At 41.1% G+C, this 17,520-nt stretch overlaps 1 protein-coding gene across 1 annotated transcript in view; it reads left to right on the top strand.

Moving 5' to 3' along the window:
* Nucleotides 1-17,520, top strand: part of LOC123503532 (ATP-dependent RNA helicase DHX8-like) — a 258,222-nt gene that overhangs the window by 51,420 nt on the left and 189,282 nt on the right. The window contains exon 3 of the mRNA XM_045253371.1: nucleotides 721-1,503. Within this exon, the coding sequence (XP_045109306.1) occupies nucleotides 721-1,503 (783 nt within the window). The remainder of the gene's footprint in view (nucleotides 1-720; nucleotides 1,504-17,520) is intronic.

Raw genomic sequence — 17,520 nt, 5'->3', positions numbered from 1 at the left:
AAAAAAAAAAAAAAAAAACATAGGCTACTAGCAAATATTAAAGTTTTTAAATGCAAAATACTGGAATCTGTTAATGATCTTAATGCATGTGAGTCTTCAAATGTCAGGTGAAATCCTTCATATCATATCCAGAGCTTAAATCTGCTCATTCACCTGTTTTTTTTTTTTATTTCAATGTCTGTCAAAACTAGATGCACCTTATGAGCCATCAAAAACAGTAGATATATGTGCAACTTTTTAAGTATGTGCAATAGCAATGAAACATAATAGCGGAAGGCACGATAGCAGAGGGTTAAGTGTACAAAGATTATTTCTAATTGTATTAATTTCATTGTTTTATTCTTGTGTTTTATTACTTTATAAAATAAGTGTTTAGGTACTTCACGACTTTTGTAGGTTTTAGGAGAAACATATAAAGCTCTTTTAATGCATTCCTATTTTTATATTCGTTCTTAAATCAACTATACAATTGTTTACTTAACGATTGGATTTTTAGGATCAATTATTATGATTGTATATCAAGGTATACCTGTTTGCTAAATTTATTTATTTATTTTTTTTTTTCCAACAATGATTTGGTGATTTGCATGGAACTTATTTTTTCTCTCTCTTGATTTGAGTAAGATATATTTTGTATTCTTATACATATTTACTGTCATCTTGTGTTGGTTGTTGGTTTTGAGTTTTCAATAATGTTTTTTCTTCTTTTCTTCTGAACAGGATTCGTTTGTAGAGAGCCTATGGCGGCTGATCCAGCACATGATGCCGTCTCTTACATCTTCTTCTTCTATTAGTATTAAAGAAGATGATAAACCTAAAACAGAAAAAGATAAAAAACGAGAAATGTTGCCTTTTCTAGCCCTACCTAATGATCCCAAAGTCATTCATATGTTGGATGATGAACTCAAGCCTTCAATTAAAAATAAGGAAGAGATAAGTCAAAAAAGTAAAATCAAAGAAAAAGAAAGAGATGAGGAATGGAATATTCGTAAATTAAAGAAAAATGAGAAGGAACTCGAAAAGACTGAACTGAAGAAGGAAAAGATTACAAAGAAAGAGTCTGAAATGGAGATGGATAATCTGATGGCCTTTTTAGAGTCTCATGCTCCATCAAAGCAAACAGAGAAGGCAAGTAATCAGGCCAAGGAGAGAAAAAGAAGATCAAGTCGCAGCCACAGTAGAGAGCGCAGGAGGTCCAGGAGTCCCAGGAAACACAAGAGGAGAAGGGAGCGAAGTCACAGCCGTGGAAGAGACAGACGAAGAAGTCACAGTAGAGAAAGACGAAGCCATAGCAACAGTAGGGAGAGAAATGATGATGGTTATGAGAAGAGGCATGGTAGAGAGAAGCATGGGAACAGAAAGGACCGACACAGGAGAGACAGAAGTCGATCTCTCAGCAAGGACGCCCACAGAAGTAGAAGTCAAGTTAGGAATAGTCACAGCACAAGTAATAGGGACGTGTTTATCAGCCGTCCTCCAGATGAAAATCCAGTCGTAGGAAAGGTAAGCCTCCAACTTGAAATTTGATTTCTTATCAAGGTTTAAGCAACATATGTTGTGGAAGTACATAGTTCATGTACTCAAATGATACCCACCTGTTCTGATTCAATGTGTTACCATTGTATATTTATTATTATTTAGTTGAAGTAGTGGTGATAGTAGTAGTGATCTTAGTAGAAATAGTAACAGTAGTAGTGTGCTAATAATATGTCATCTGTTGGTCTGACTTTTTTTTTTTTTATGCTAAGATTTTTTGTTCCAGTGCCATGAGCTTGTAAAAGTTTCTTCTGTCTACAGATGATCTCTTTGACATATGCTTTTCAGCAAGTGATCTCAAGTCCAGTGGAAAGACAAAAAATGGTTCTAAATATATATATATATATATATATATATATATATATATATATATATATATATATATATATATATATATATATATATATTAACCCGCTAAGACCGATGGCCGCAAAATTCGCACCTTCCCAGTACCGCAATTATCATAAAAAAATCAACTCTTATAAATTACTCTGGAAAAAAATCTGCTGTTAGTAGACATGACAATGCATCATCCTACAAGTTTTTATTGCTCTACTCACCATGGTTGTCTCAGAATAATAACCGATAGTTGGAGAAGATTGTGGTAGCGGCAACTCTCTGGCACGGGTCCAGCGTGGTGTTGATGAAGGCGGTATGATGTGGGGAAGCGTGGCTGGCTCGGGGAGGTGCTTTTATGTGTATTATTACATAATGTAAGGCACTGCTCATGTTTTTATGTGTTTTCACATGTTTTTCGTGTTTTCACTCATATTGGCTGATTATAGTTACGTATGTTTTTATCACTCATTATTCAGTACGCACCCACATGTGAGTATTTTTACAGCCATGAACATTCTTATCTTACACTTATATTATTTACTAATATTACACTTATTTTGCACTTATATTACACTTACAATAACACTTATATTTATGTTTGCAGTTTTCTTGTGTTCATGCTCACAGATTTTTCACAGAGTGCCACTTGATGAAGCACTCCCCCAAGCACAGCCCCACATCACACTCTGGGCACAATGTGGTGACCCTGGTGCGTACACTGGGTGTCTTCCTGCTACAGTACATGCACCGGAACTGTACATGCTGCTTCCTGGTGCCTGGTACTGCCGGAGTGCTGGTCAAGTGGTGGCGGGATATGTACTCTGCTTGCAGGATACGGTCTGGCCTGAATGTTGCTCGTCGACCCTTTCTGCTGACAGAGGTGACGGTGCCATACCTTTCTAGGAGTTGGTAGGAGACGTTGTACACAAACTCCCGGAAGAAGATTTTATGCTCGGTGGGGTCATACTTGGAACATAGCCAAGCATTGTATGCGTTGAGCATTGTCAGGTCCACGTAGTGGAAGAATAGCTTTTGGTACCACTTCGTGGACCGCCTCACGCATTCTGTGCCGCTGAGCATACAGTCAGACTTGTCAATGAGGTGCATGTTTTCATTGTAGTCTATGACCACATCCGGCTTCTCGATCGGTTTCTTTGTCTTGAAGTGCACATTGCCTGTGTCAACCATATCCCCCTCGTGGACGGTCGTCAGCATGTGGACAGCTCTGCGATCAGTCCATTTGATGGCTAGAACTTCGTCAGACTTTTGACGTGTGATGGACTTGGGGTTTTTTTCTCTCCTCTGTTTCCTCTTAGCATGGGCTTTCTTCTTCTCATTATCTGATGTATCAGGGGTTTCACTGTCGCTGGCATGAGGGAGAAGAATTCTTTCATCAACCGGGAACTTGGCCATATATTTCCAGTTGGACTTGACAGTGCCGCAGGACCCAGTCTTGTGTTCATGAAGGTATTGGCAGAGGTAGGGGCTCGTGTACCAATTATCAGTGTACACGATGTGTCCACTGCCAAGGTAAGGCTCCAGCATCTTCTTCACGATATTCCCAGACATGCCCAAAGGGTCGCCAGGTTTTGCTTGGGGCACATCAACATCTGAAGCAGAGTACACGACTGTATCAAGGATGAACCCCGTTTCACAATCACACAACACAAACAGTTTGATCCCAAACCGATGGCGCTTCGATGGGATGTATTGTTTGAAGACCAAACGACCCTTGAAAAGCATCAGACTCTCGTCAATAACTATCTTCCTGAAGGGGTAGAAATATTTTTGGAAGTTTTCTATGAGGCGTGTGATGACTGGCCTAACCTTCCAAATTGAGTCGTGTTTGTCTGGGGTTCTGTTGTCTGTGAAGTGCAGAAAGGACACTATCATCAGGTAGCGGTCCCTGGTCATGAATTTGTTGAAGATAGGGGTTGGAATCAGGGGGTCTCGCTTCCAGTAATCTCTCAACAGGTGTTTTTTGATGAAGGGCATCAGAAGAGTCAGGGCCAAGAAAACCCTTATTTCATCAACAGTAACATCCTGCCAAAACATGAAGCTGCTCCTTGGGCTGATAACTAATGTCTCGTTCTTGACCCACTGATAGTACTTGTTTGTTTCATCAACAAGGAGATCAAGAATGCCATCATCGAAGAAGGCATGAAAGAAGTCTACTTCAGTAGCTTCAGGGCCACAGGGCCAGGCCCTAGTAAGTCCTGACTGAGCAGCAGTGAAGTCATGAACCTGTGGGACGAAATCTTCTCCTGGGGACCAATCAAACTCTCTGTATAGAATGGAATGTGGTTTTGCTCGTGGAACTTGTGTGGCAGCATCCTCCTCCTCCTCCTCCTCCTCATCATCATCATCAGAGATAGGCAGGTAGTCTGCATGGCTGTCCTCATGATCACCCTCATCACCACTATCTATATCTCTTACCCACCCTGACTTACGTAACTCATCTTCACCAAAATCATCATCTTCATCATCATCATCATCATCATCGGGGAAAAGGATATTGGCAAGCTTGGAGGGTGAGGTGATTGGCTTGCTGGTGCTGGGGTCAGCCTGGGCGATGAGTGAGCGCGGGGAAGGTTGCGGGGGGTGTGTAGAACGGACTGGTATAGCCTTCCCTTTACATTCTAGTTTCACCCCTCCTTTCTTTCTACCATAAAAAGAACGAGGCGTAGAAACACCCGCAGTATCAATAGAAGGGTCAGAGGGCACAGAAGCAGCAGTAGATGTGGACTGGGTGGTGGTTGTGGCGGTGGTGGTGGCGGCGGTGGTGGTGGTGGCGGCCGTGGTGGTGGTGGTGGTGGGTCACGCTTTGTTTCACAGAACCCCGCTTTGCCCGCCCTCGTGCACTAACAACAGGGGTTGTTGGTGCCATTTTGGCACCCTGGCACGTTTCTGGTCACCACCAGATGCTGCAGCAGTGGTTGCACCACACCTGGATGATGTAGAAGGCGTGGGTGATGATGTTGTCACAATAGCGGGGTCGGGATCTACCTCCAACCTGTGCACTTTGCATCTTGTCCCGCCTTGTCTATCACTTTTATCACTATAAAGCTTCCTCTTAGCACCAGGAGCCATAGTTGTAAATAATAGTTCCGTAAATAAGTAAATACGTAAATAATTGTCACCGCGACACGACGCGCACGCACCTCACAGAAGTTTAAGGGAGACTAGCTGGCTAGAGCAGTATGCTTCCTGGGAGCCGACAGTACTACCATAGGACTACGTCATGACCAAATATAGCAGCGCTACCAATGCTAGCGCGGTTTTTATTAGCGCTCAAAGTTGCTGCCCCATTTAAGGACTGTCGGAAGTGTGCAATGCAGCCCTATTTAAGGCCTATCGAATTTTTCGGGTTAAATGAGAACAAAAGTGAGCTAACAAAAATGAGCTCCAGGGTGGAAGAAGTGGTGGGTGACATGAAAGGACGGGTGAATGGAGAAATCAAGGAAAATGCCAACCTAATAAGAGAAGAATGTGAAAGGGCTTCCTTAATTATTATATCGGGAATACAAGAACCAGTGACTGAAAGTATAGTTAAGAGACACGATCATGTCAAAAATATGGTGCATAAGATATTTGATGAAATAAAGGATGATGAAGACAGATGGATGGAAGATATATTAGATATAAGGCGAGTGGGTAGATACGATCACGATAAGAAAAGTTGTAACAAAAGAGATTCAGCTCTGAAAGAACTGTAAGGGAGGTGTTGGCCATGGCAAGCAGGCTCAGAAGGATAGAGGGAATGAAAGAAATCTATATAAATAGAGATATGTCATTACCAGAGAGAATGAAAGTTCAAGAGATGAGAAAAGTGGCTAGTAGTCAAAATGAAAACAGAACAGATGAAGAAGCTAAGAAATATTTTTTTGCTGGAAGGAGGGGAAAAATGGTGAGACTGTTCAAGAGAGGTGTGCCAGTAGAGGTGGAAGGGGCCATAGGAGGGATGATGGCCCCCAGGGAGTAGTGACAAGAGGTGTGAAGGAAGAAGTCTTTGTGGATCTAAGGTTAATTTATACCAATGTGGATGGCATAAGCTCCAAAAGACTAGAAATAGCAGACTTGCTAAGGAAAAAAAATCCCATGGTATTTTGTATGGTGGAAACTAAAGTAAAAAAAGAGATAAATTTGGAGTTGTTTGGCTGGGAAGGATACAACATTTGGAGGAAAGACAGAGTGGGTAGATTTGGTGGAGGAGTTTGTATTCTGGTCCACAATAGTTTAAGGGTGAAAAATATAGAGATTGAGTCTGAATTAGCTGAAGTGTTAGCAGTGGAAATTACAACGAAAGAAAATGAAAAAATAACAGTGATAACGACGTACATAGCACCATACACAGGAGCTTGGACAAGAGAAAGCCACGAGAGAATGAGGAAAGAGACCTTGGATACCTTAGAAAAATTAATCAGAGGATCAAATCGTATTATACTTTGTGGTGATTTTAACTGTAAAGAAATGGACTGGGAAAGTATGGAGCCGAAATGCGAGGAAGGGAGTTGGGGAGCTAAAGTATTTGATCAAATGACAGAAAATGCTCTGTACCAACACATCAAAGAAATGACAAGAGTTAGTGATGATAACCCATCAAGATTGGATCTAGTATTTACTAGAAAGGAAGAAGAAATAGGTAATATTGAAAGCCCACTAGGAAGAGGAGATCACGTAGTCCTAATATGTGAAGTGTGGCTCAGATATGGATTGGAGTGTGGGTCCCAGAAAACTGCGATTAATAAGTACAACTTTAAGAAGGCTGACATAGAGAATATGAAGAAATATTTTAGAGAGAGGAGGTGGTTCGAGAGGATTTTGGAATTGAATACAGAGGCAATGCTGGAAGAGGTACTGAGAGTATACGACGAAGTGGTTCAGAAAACAGTCCCTTTATATAAGCCAAGAGAGAGAGATAAAAAAGTGTGGTTTAACGAGCGATGCAGAAAAGCCAAAGAAGAGAGAGATAGAGCATGGAAAAATATGAGAAAAAGAAGGAATGAAGGGACAAAGGAAAAGTATCATAGAGCACGGAATATGTATACAGAGGTGAGAAGAGAGGAAGAGGCTAAATATGAGAAAAACATTGTGGATAAATATGAAAGTGATCCTAAACTTTTTTACAAATACATTAATGGTAAAACAAAAATTAAAGGTGCAATTCAGAGGCTGAAAGTGGAAGGAGAGATTATTGAAGATGAGCGAGAAATAGCTCAGGTATTAAATAACAAGTTTAAATCAGTGTTTGTAAAAGATGGTGATTATGTTGGAGAAGGAGGAGTACTAGGAGGATATCAAGGACCCAAGTTGAAAAACATTGTATTTGATAAAAAGGAAGTCATAACAAGACTTTAGATGCTGGATGTAAATAAGGCAATGGGACCGGACCAAATGTCAGGATGGGTGTTGAAATGTTGTGCTGAGGAATTAAGTTGGCCAATTCATCAGTTATACATGAAGTCATTAGAAGAAGGATATGTTCCGGAAAAGTGGAAGGAAGCGCAAATAGTGGCCATACATAAAGGAGGAAGTAGAGAGATACCGTTAAACTACAGGCCTGTTTCTCTTCTGTGTATATTAATAAAGGTGTTAGAGGGAATAATAAGAGATAGATGGATGAAGTTCCTAGAAGAAAGAGAAATTCTTTCATCAAAGCAATTTGGATTTAGAAAGGAAGATCTTGCTTACCAATCTTCTAAGTTTTTATTCAAGAGTAATTGACATAGTTGATCTGAAAGGAGGATGGGTTGACTGTATATATCTTGATCTAAAAAAGGCTTTTGATAAGGTATCCCACAAAAGACTTAAGTGGAAGATGGAAAAATATGGAGGACTTGGGGACAAGATACTTAAATGGATGACAAGTTACTTATCAGGGAAAAAATGAAGACAGTAGTACGGGGTGTAAGCTCTGAATGGGCTGAAGTAGAGAGTGGAGTCCCACAAGGGTCTGTGTTGGCACCCCTAATGTTCCTGATATATGTAAATGATCTACCGGATGGAGTGAGAAGTTATATTAATTTGTTCGCAGATGATGCAAAAATAATGAGACAAGTAAAACCCAAGAAGATTGTCAAGGTTTACAAGAGGACTTGGATATTATTCATGAATGGAGCAATAAATGGATGATGGAATTTAATGCTGACAAATGTCATGTGTTGGAAATGGGAAGAAGTATACACAGACCTCATGCAAGCTATAACTTAGGTGGAGTGAATCTAATGTGTGTAGAAAGAGAAAAGACTTGGGGTTATAGTACAAAACAACTTGTCACCTGAGGGACATATAAACAAAATTGTAGGGGAAGGTTTGGCAATAGTTGCAAATATCAGAACTACATTTACTCACCTGAATGAAACACTGGTCAAAAAAGTAATAGAATCAATTCTGAGGCCAAAATTAGAATATGCACAGGTGGTGTGGGCGCCTCATTTGAAGAAACATATACATAAACTGGAACGGGTACAAAGAGCGGCAACGAAACTGGTGCCAGCCTTGCATGATATAGATTATCAGGAAAGATTATGTAGACTAAATCTGCCACCGTTGGAAGAGAGAAGGAGAAAAGGTGATATGATCCAACTGTTCAAGTGTGTAAATGAGATTGACAAGATTGATAGAGATGACTTTCTCGAGCTGGATATGACGAGAAGACCAAGAGATAATCATGATTTGAAATTGAGGATTCCGGGGTGTACAACTGGTATTAAAAAGTTCAGTTTCCCAGCAAGAACTGTCACTGCTTGGAATAGATTACCGGAGGGTGTAGTGAGAGCAAGAAATATCCATAGTTTTAAAGAAAAGTATGATAAATGGACTCAAGCGAACGGGACACCACGAGTGTAGCTCATTTCCCGTAGCAACTTTATAGGTAAACTCTCTCTCTCTCTCTCTCTCTCTCTCTCTCTCTCTCTCTCTCTCTCTCTCTCTCTCTCTCTCTCTCTCTCTCTCTCTTTTTTTTATTTATACCAATTTACATAGATATACAGAGTTTTGTACATTATACATTACATACTTTCATACAATATTAGGCTAAAGAAGTCACAGTTAATGCCTTCTATCCGAAAGCCTGCCTCTGTCTGTCTGTCCGTAGCAGCCACTCATTCACTGTACACTTGAACTGGTGCGTGGACCAGCAGCCCTCTACACTCACTTGCACAGCAACAAAAGCGTTCCACAAGCCGATATACATGTTGAGGAACTGCCTTTGTTGGTGCCACGTTCTGCACCTGGGCTGGAGCAGCTCCCCAGGGGCACGGATGACGGTTCTGGTGGCAATCTCGGCCTGTCGGGCAGGCTGCTGGAGTTCATGCAGGTGAGCCACCCTCTGCTGCTGCACTTTGAACATGACGGTGAGGCCCGCCACGTCCCGCCGGTGTTGGAGGGTGTGCAGTGTAGGGTGGAAGCCGAGCTCCCTCTCCCTGATGAGCCTCGCCACTCAGTCCTGAACCTTGTCCAGGAGAGCGAGATGTTTGCTGGCCGCGCCGCCCCAGGCAAGGCAGGCGTATTCCAAGGAGGAGCGGACCTGCGACTTGTAGAGCAACTCCAGTCCTTTAGCGTCCAGAAGGTATGAGATTCTCCTCAGGGATGCCAGCTTCCCTGAGGCCTCTCTGGCTAGTCGCTCCAAGTGAGTCCTGAAAGTTAACTTACGGTCGTAAGTTACCCCCAGCACCTCCACCTCCTCCCGCGGCGTCAGTGTCTCCCCGTTTAAGGCGAGGCGCAGGGCTTCACTCATCCTGGTGATGCTTAGCAGCTGGGTTTTGTGAGCAGCAGACTTAACTTGCCACTTTCTTCCCCAGGCTGCGATGCAGCTCAAGGTGGCATTGATGTCACTGGTGGTTGCAGCTTCCTCCTCCAGTCCGTAGCTGTGGGATAGTGTTATATCATCTGCAAACGCCTTCGCTGCAGGAACGAGGTGTAGCAGATCATTGATATACACATTCCACAGCAAAAGGCCGAGGCAGCTGTGGTTTTGATTCCCGCCCATTGATAATTACTTTGAGGTGCCTGGCTTTCAAGTAATTTTCTAGGAGCTGGAGGAGTGCTCCCACGCCTACAGCGCGGAGCTTGGTGATGAGTGCTGCATGCCAAACTCTGTCAAACGCAGCTTCGATATCAAGAGCCACTACTGCTGTGGCCTTGCCTCGGTCCAGGGCCTCACTCCACTTCGTGGAGAGGAGCAGGTGTAGGTCTGCCGCTGACCTCCCTTGCCTGAACCCAAACTGCCTGTTGCTCAGCAGGTGGTGGCGCTCGAGATGCTGTGTCACTCGTGAGGCCACAATTGTTTCCAGCACTTTGCTCAGCACAGGCAGCAAGGACACGGGTCTGTAATTTTTTGCCTCTACCTTGGAGTTCTTGTGAAGAGGCACCACACTGCTCCCTTTCCACATTTTAGGCCATGTGGAGGTGGCGAGGCAGTGATTGAAGAGGGAAGTGAGGGGGCGCGCCAGCTCAGCAGCACACTGGCGTAGAACGCGCGGGCTGATGTCCTGAGGCCCCACAGCTTTGTTCTCGTCCAAATTTTCGAGAATCGCTCGCACTTCCACTTCACTTGTTATCACTTTCACTAGTGTCTCTTTCACTATTTGAGGCAGCAGCGGAGAGGGTCTTTCGGGTCGGGATGCACATCTTTTCAGCGAAGTGCTTGGCCAGGAGGTCTGCCTTGTCACTTGCACTGTGGGCGAAGCTGCCGTCTGCCTGGTGGAGTGCAGGGACGGAGGTGCCCCGCGACTCACCCTGCTTGTCTTTGACAAGGCTCCACCACTGCTTGCAGCCAACCTGGCCTCCCCTTAGTTTGTTTTTCAAGTTCGCTCTCCACTGCTCTATAGCCCATGCCTGCGTGGCATTCATATGCCCTGTTGCCGCTCGGTGCCTCAGCCTGTTTCTGGCCGTCGGGTGCCTCTTGAGAGCACGCCAGGCTTTATATTTGGCATCTGACGCGGCAACACAAGCAGGACCAAACCAAGGCTGATCTAATGCCTTTGTTTTATGGATCGAGTGCAGCACCCAGCAGACCTGCATGTTGTGAAGCAGCTCGGTGAGCTGCCTCACCTGCTGGTTGGCATCGCCACACAGCACTCCTCCCCACTCCGTAGTCCTCAGTGCGGCACGAAAGGCGTCCCAGTCGGCAGCCTCCCAGCTCCAGAGGGTTCGTTCGAAGCTCTCCTCACGTGGTGTCTTGAACTGTACTCTGGTGAATACAGCCACGTGGTCTGAGGTCCCTACAAAGTCGAGTGGGAAGCACTGTACTGTGTGAGAAGGAAGATCCGTCACCACCGGGTCCAGGGATGACCCTCTCTCTCTCTCTCTCTCTCTCTCTCTCTCTCTCTCTCTCTCTCTCTCTCTCTCTCTCTCTCTCTCTCTCTCTCTCTCTCTCTCTCTCTCTCTCTCTCTCTCTCTCTCTCTCTCTCTCTCTTCATGAAGAGACTTAGGGAAGGATTATCTCATTTCCCTTCCACTCATTCATATAAATAATCTTTCTGTGTTAATGTCAGTGCAATGAAAAACAACTTACTGTACCATTAGCTTTAGTATTTGAGTTACGGTTTGATACATTGTACAGTGGAACCTCAGTTCGTGAACTTATTAGTTCTTTTCTGTTGTTCAAAATCTGAAGCATACAGAAACTTAAACTATTTTTTTTATAGGAATCATGTAAAAGGGATTGATCTGTTCCTAAAAACCCATTCATGCCTTCTTAGCCGCTTATGACGAATGATCCCTCAACACAGATGGTTGCTGTACAATATCTCCAACTCGGAAATCATTTATCCAGAAATGATGTAGTGAATTTACTTAGTGACAGAACTCTTCAGAAGATGTTTGGAGTTTAGACCATGCAGTCACCAATATAGTGAGGAAAGCCTTACAGAGTGATACAGAGAGGAGTAATCCACTTACTACCAAACTGAAGATAATCTAAACACTTAGACATTTTGCTGCTGAGAAAAGCTACTGGGAAAATACATTTATTTAGTAGTGAGGGCATTGTTGGGATTATCCCTGAGCACTGAAAACTGTTTATGTCAAGGCTTTTCAATGGGATCACATGTACCATATTCCATAGATAGAATTACTGTCTAACCCATTATGTTTCTCCTCCAAATACATGAAAAATATAGGAGATATTTATGAAGCCTTTTAAATTAATAATTAACAACAGCTTTTGCTGTGTCTTTTAGTATTTTGAAATCAAGTAACTTAAGTAGTTATGAGTTCAAAATTTTTTTTCAAAAAGAAAATTTGTTTGAAAATGGAGGCATTTGGTATCTGATTTTTTTTTTTTTTTTTTTTATGCTGGAGAACCGCCAAGAGCAACAAAAATTATATGAAAAAAAGGCCCACTGAGGTGCTGGTCCCTAAACAAGTCAAAAGGAAAAGGGACTCCTTGGCTGGTCTAGAAGTTATTTATTTTATTTTATTTTTTTATTTTTTATTTTTTTTTTCAAATCTAAATCTTGAGTGAAGAATGTATGTGTAGGTAGGTGCATGTAATTTTGTGTGAAGAAAGAGAGTTGTCTTTAGAGCACAGGCTGTGAAACACACAGGTAAACATTCAGTTCGTTAAATAGAAAATTTAGTTTGAAAAAGGAGGCACTCAGCATCTGAAGTTTCACAGTAATTACTATTATTTTGTCTAAGCTTGACTGTAATTTTATAAAGTATGCTTTATTATCTTACATACTTCATGCTCTGTTTGTGCATGCTGATACGGTTAACCAGTTCATGCTGTTTCCTTCAAAAACACGTATTGTTTATATATGGTGTAGGCCCCTGAGGAGCAACTTTTCTGACTTTTTAGATAAGAAAATAAATTCTCTCTCTCTCTCTCTCTCTCTCTCTCTCTCTCTCTCTCTCTCTCTCTCTCTCTCTCTCTCTCTCTCTCTCTCTCTCTCTCTCTCTCTGTAAATAAAGTAATAGTAGACATGAATCTTCTACCTGCAATCCTCACTAATGAAGTATTGGTCCATATTGACATGATCATGAATTATTGAAATTTGTGGTAAAGGTGGGATTCAGCAAACATAATGAAGTTGGATACAAGGAGGAATGCCTAAATTATGCCAAGGGAAGATATAAGGAGTTGAGAAATTACTTTGGAAATGTGGACTAAGAAAAGCTTAAAGGGAGATCAATGGTTTAACAAAACCTGTGACAAGGCAAAAAGGGAGAAGGAAAAGGCATGGGAAAAATACAAGAGAAATAATGAGGAAGTGGAGAGAGAATCATATAAGAATGCAAGAAATAAATATGTTCAAGTGAGAAGAAGGGCACAACAAGAATTTGAACAGAGAATAGTGGAAAATTGTGAAAGTGATCCCAAAATGTTTTATAAATTTATTAATGGTAAATTAGAGAAAAAAGAAACAGTTGTTAAATTAAAGGTTGGAGATTATATATATGAAGATACAAGTGTCATTGTTGAAAAATTGAATAAGAATTTCTGCAAAGTATTCACAGAAGAAACACAATTCAATCGACGGATGTTACCTGTGACAAGATGGATGCAAGAAATTATAGTAACAAAGAGTGACATTGCAAAAGTTTTGAGTCAATTAGATGTTAACAAGGCAATGGGACCAGATGGTGTGTCTGGAAGAATGTTAAAAGAATTTCAAGAGCAGTTGCTAGATCCAGTTTTAGATTTAACAAGAAAATCTATCAACATGGGACAGGTGCCAGTAGAATGGAAAAGGGCAAATGTAGTACCAATTTACAAAAGTGGATGTCACATGGAACCATTGAATTATAGACCTGTTTCATTGACCAGCATTATGTGTAAGATATTTGAAGAAGTGATCAAAAGCAAGTGGTGTGAGTTCTTGGAAAACGAAGAAATACTAAGTGAGAAACAGTTTGGCTTTAGAAAAGGGAAATCATGTGTATCAAATTTGCTATGTTTCTACTCAAGAGTGGTCAATATTTTACAAGAGAGGGATGGATGGGTTGATTGTGTATACCTAGACCTAAAAAAAAGCATTTGATAAAGTACCACATAAATTGATGTGGAAGTTAAGTAGTATTGGAGGTATAAGGGGAAATCTGACGGAGTGGATGAGAAATTATTTGACAGGTAGAGAAATGAGGACGGTAGTGGAGGGAGTGAAGTCAGAGTGGAGGAAGGTAACCAGTGGAATTCCCCAAGGTTCGGTGCTTGGTCCCATCATGTTCCTGATCTATATAAATGACATGCCAGAGGGAGTGAGAAGTTATATGAATATGTTTGCAGATGATGCAAAGATTATGAGGAGAGTGAGGAATATGCATGACTGTAATATACTGCAGAAGGACTTGGACAAAATATATGAATGGAGCAGGACGTGGCAAATGAAATTCAATACCAACAAAAGCTGTGTAATGAGAATGGGTAGAAGTAAATATAGACCACATAAGGACTACCAGCTGGGGGGAAGACTGTAATTGAAGTCAGTGAAGAAAAAGACTTGGGAGTGACTGTACAGAGTAATCTGTCTCCAGAAAAGCACATTGATAGAATATTTGGAAAAACGTATAGCATGCTCCAAAGTATAGGGTGGGCATTTAATTACCTTGATGGGAACATGATAAAGAAAATATTGACCACCCTGATTAGGCCACAGTTGGAATATGCATCAGTAATTTGGTCACCATACATGAAGAAACATGTCAAGAAACTGGAAAGAGTACAGAGGTTAGCAACAAGAATGATACCAGACTTTAAGGAGGTACCGTATGAGGAGAGGTTAAATAGGCTGGAATTAAGCATGTTGGAAGAAAGAAGAGTCAGAGGGGATATGATAACAATGTTCAAAATAGTACATGGAGTGGACATATTGGATAGGGAGAACCTGATCATGATGGCATCCAATAATTACCTAAGAGGACACCCTAAGAAAATACTGAAAGATTCCTGCAGGAGTGACATCAAGAAGTATAGCTTCCCGTATCGGAGCATTGATGCATGGAACAAACTGAGCGTGGATGTGGTGTGTGCGGCGAGTGTCAGTCAAATGAAGGAAAAAATGGACAAGTGTGGACAAAGAGACAGGACATAGAGAGCTACGGCTCGGGCCCTGTAATCACAAATAGGTAAATACTTGTACACACCAGACGCGGTCGAGGAAGGACGCACTGGCGCCGTTCCGACAATCAGCTGATCTTCACTACGTACCTGTTGTACAGTATTTACAGTGGCCTGGGCAGTTGTGAAATCAACTGTTAAAGAATCATGAGTAAAAAAGAGTTTCCATCAAAATGCAGACATGAGACTAGGGAAAGAATTAAAGCTGATGATGACTATGTTGATGAGGGAGAGAACGCATTCGAAGGTTTCGATATGGCAAATACTTCACTACTTAAGAGAGTGTTGACTATTGAATGTAAACTAGACAAATTGATAAAGGAGAGTATGGGAATGAAAGAGAATGAAGAACAGAAAAAAGAGTTTATAAAACTGAGAGAAAGGATAAAAAAAAGTGGAAGAAAACAAAGCTAGGCTAAGAGCGGAAAACGAAGAACTGAAAAAGGAAGTAGCTAACTACAAGAAGCAGATGGAAGAAGGTATGGCTGAGCAGGATTCTATAAAACGGGTAATCGCGAATCCGATTACTTGCCCTGTTTGATTCATAGGGTTTTGAATCCTCCACGAATCCTATGTACTCTTAACAGCCCAGGACGCCCGAGATTCTTCCTCAGACAGTGATATTGTCTGCCAGGCGCGAGATTCGATGGTGTTTGCAACGGAATCCAAGCACGAAGAGAATCCAGGATTCCCCTCCACCTATCACAGACATCACGACTCTCGCCATTTGGCTAGAATTTGCCGAGATACAGACCGTGTCTCCCATGATGATTACCAAAGATATACAGGCAACCCCCGCTTAACGAAGGGGTTACGTTCCTAAAAAACACTTCGTTACGCGATACTTCATTAAGCGAACCGATTATAACAAGTTTAACCTCTGATTTGAACTTCCATTGAGAGTAAGCAAAGCGAGAGTGCATCATAGTACAATGAAAGGTTTAATGAAAGTAAAAATTATGAAGTTAAACATTTAGGTAGTTTAATTTAAGTCATTATAATGTATACTAATGTATGTATGTACGTAACTTTATAATGTTGATGATCTTAACTTTATGAAGGGAGGGAGAGTGAAACGAGAAAGACACTAACCGGCAACCTGTGGAATATAAACAAAGTGCGCATCATTGTACTGCATACAAAACTTATGTACCACATTTCCACAAGGCTTTCCATTTTATTCATTGTAGAGTCATGAGTTCAGGTGGTTCTTTTAGCTTGCAAGGAAGATACGATCTCACCAGCCTTCTTAATAGAGTCTGCTGACTTGAAAATAGTATACAGTAGATGGAGTCAAGAAGGTGGCGAGCAATGTTATTAGTTTTCTGGCCTCTCTCGCTCATGTCTGTGAATAATATCTGGCTTCACTTCGAAAGTAAGAGACTTACTGGTCTTCTTAGGAACGTTAGGCCACATTGCAGGGCGTTTTGGTGGTAAGTTGAGCTAGGGAAGACGGGCTGCTGCTGACGCTGTTATGTTTTGACTGGGGAGTGAGTGGTGCGCGTGTTGTCCACGAGAGGCTTGATCTTCATCTTGATCTTATTCTAGAAGTGTCTCAGGATTTCTCCTGAGGCAGGCCTTAGTACCAGCAGCTCCTGTTGTATTTCAAAGCCAGTCAGCTTGCATGATACAGTGGGGCTTTCAAATTTGGAAAAAATTACCAGGATAAAACTTCGTTAAAGCGAGTTTGGTGTTTGTTAAACAAGCAGATGGTAGTAAAACGAAACCTGTGTTGTACCGAAATTTTGTTTTGTGAACCATCGTTAAACAAGGGTTGCCTGTATATATATATATATATATATATATATATATATATATATATATATATATATATATATATATATATATATATATATATATATATATATATATATATATATATATATATATATATATATATATATATATATATATATATATATATATATATATATATATATATATATATATATATATATATATATATATATATATATATATATATATATATATATATATATATATATATATATATATATATATATATATATATCGCGACTTCAACTATCGTGTTTTATTGCTATCACACACCCATGAAAAGCAGCTAAAATTTCATTATTGCAACCTCAGATGCCTGCTATTGCGCGCCCAGCCATGACATCATGGGATATCTGAGCGCTCATTGGCCAAAACCGCCTTCCAGCCAAGATGAAACAGTCTCTGAGTTCGTGTCCTCCCCACTAGACAGTGATAGCCAGATTCTACCATTTTTTGTGCTCACAATGGCCATCAACCCTCCACGCCGTCCTCCAATGGATTATACAGTAATTAAAAAAAAAAAGGTAAAAATGAGGGATATTAGGAGTTAAATTTGTGGTTGCGGCCCCAATAACAATTTTCACCTTTAGTTGTTAAATTCGGCTACCGCGTTTTCGGCTATGGCGCGGCTATTTCGGCCCCAATTGGACGCGATAGCCGAGGGTTAAGTGTATATATATATATATATATATATATATATATATATATATATATATATATATATATATATATACACACACAGGTAACCCCCGTTTAATGAAGATTCACACAACGAAATTTCTCTA

This window comes from Portunus trituberculatus, chromosome 14, assembly GCF_017591435.1.
Source record: "Portunus trituberculatus isolate SZX2019 chromosome 14, ASM1759143v1, whole genome shotgun sequence".
Classification (NCBI taxonomy): domain Eukaryota; kingdom Metazoa; phylum Arthropoda; class Malacostraca; order Decapoda; family Portunidae; genus Portunus; species Portunus trituberculatus.
This window is presented reverse-complemented; position numbering and strand designations above follow the sequence as displayed.